Source organism: Rutidosis leptorrhynchoides, chromosome 4, assembly GCF_046630445.1.
Source record: "Rutidosis leptorrhynchoides isolate AG116_Rl617_1_P2 chromosome 4, CSIRO_AGI_Rlap_v1, whole genome shotgun sequence".
NCBI lineage: Eukaryota > Viridiplantae > Streptophyta > Magnoliopsida > Asterales > Asteraceae > Rutidosis > Rutidosis leptorrhynchoides.
The window spans coordinates 446561906-446563702 of NC_092336.1; the positions used below are offsets into that span (position 1 = coordinate 446561906).

Genomic DNA, 1797 nt, shown 5'->3' on the forward strand with positions numbered 1-1797 from the left:
CAACAACAAACATTAAAAAGGAATCACCTTTTTGGGTGTTCTTTGTTTCTATTAGCATAAAGAACATAAATTTGTGCAACCCCGTTGATTGGTTCATGTTAAAATGTATTAATTAAAAACAATGTTGTGATGATAAACCCCAAGCAAAATGGAAGCAATCCAGATAATACGAAGGAAAAATGGAAGCAAATAAACTGATCATCATATAATTAATAGAAATTACTACTAATATTTACATTAAATTAAAGGAGTATAATTTATACAAAATCTAAAAGATACTAACATAAATCTAGTTATATGCAAATCGGTTTACAAAAACACGCAACTCATAGGCCCAAAAACACGACATGCATTCCGGTATCGTGAGTTCAAACCCATGGATGTGTGGAAAATAACCACGGTGGTCAGAGATAGGGCACGGTGTTGCCACGTAAGCAAAAGGACGGTGGTTAAATAACCATAAACATCGCAGCAAATCAAAAACCCTTGTTCTCACTTCAACCACAATCTCCGGCTCTGGTGGGAATGTTTCATTCAAAATTTGTAAACCGACATGCTTTTCCTCTATTTTGCAAGAGGCAAACATAATTAAACCATAAACATAAACATCCTCTTTAAGTTGGCTGTTCGAAGCTTGCTTGAGACATTCAAGCCCATAATCGATATGTCTATCGTCAAAATAAGATATCAAAACCCAGTGAAATATCGCATTAGGGTTTCCAAAAATCGCACAACGAAATAAAAAAACAAAGAATCTAGGGTTTTGCCAAGGTAATAGAGGCCACCGATCTAGGGAAAGCCTTTTTAATACTAAAGGATCTTTGGAAAGCTTCGAAAAGCTTTTGCAAACCGACTTACACATGAACAAATGGTCGGATGAGTAACTTCCAACTCGAGATAAAATTTCCACAAGCATATCTTGTGGAAGATTTTCGATTGTCTTCGGTTGAGTAACTTCCATTTTTTTTAATAAAAAATACGAGAAAAAAGGATGAACTTTATGTACTTGAGAGAAATTTGTACAGGAAGATGATGGAAAGTATAACAGAGAAAATACTTGAGAAGAAAATATGCAACTTGCTTTCTGGCATTAAAAGTTAATTTTTGGTGAAAGTGAATCGACAAGATACCACGTGTGCACTTAATGATGATTTTATTTAAGTATAAAATATACTTCTAATTTTATTTCAATTAGTATCTATAACAAAGTCAATATATATTACTAGCATATAATATTAAGTAAAAGATACATGGCAAATAATAACCATTAGATTATTATGAGGACCATATCAAACTCAATGATATATTTGCCAATTTATGATATAATTCTAACTTGGTACAAAAATATGAAATACAATCTATATCTATATCTATATCTATAATTGTTAAAAGCACATAGTACAACACCTTAAAGCACCTCATTACATTTGAAAAAGCATATTTACCCATATAAACGAATAATATCATATGCAATTTGAGAGGTTTCTTTTACAAGAAGATTTTTGGTGATACAGGTTTCCTATTTTACCCTTAAATTGCTATTAGGTCAATATACCATTTATGGGTAAGATAGACAATTTACAAAAAATAAATCAAAACTTAATAAAAAGGTGGGACCTATTAATTACCCACATAATAATTACCTACATAATAGGGATATATTTACCTTACCCATAAAGTATGTTACAAGTTACAACCATTTTTTTCTTGTTCCCTTATATTTTCACGAATTATTAAAATATTTTTAATATTAATCAAGTTTTTTGCCCAAAAAAAAAAAAAAGTTACAACCATTTT

General features: G+C 30.7%; 1 protein-coding gene across 1 annotated transcript; it reads right to left on the bottom strand.

Annotated features, from left to right (window-relative positions):
• Window positions 1-289: 289 nt before the first annotated feature.
• On the bottom strand, window positions 290-961 carry LOC139842156 (F-box protein At2g35280-like). Its single transcript, XM_071832330.1, has one exon. The coding sequence runs from the start codon at window positions 959-961 to the stop codon at window positions 290-292; it is 672 nt and encodes a 223-aa protein (XP_071688431.1).
• Window positions 962-1797: the final 836 nt, after the last annotated feature.

Coding starts and splice junctions, on each gene's coding strand:
- LOC139842156 (XM_071832330.1), bottom strand. CDS start 961: ATGGAAGTTACTCAACCGAAGACAATCGAAAATCTTCCACAAGATATG.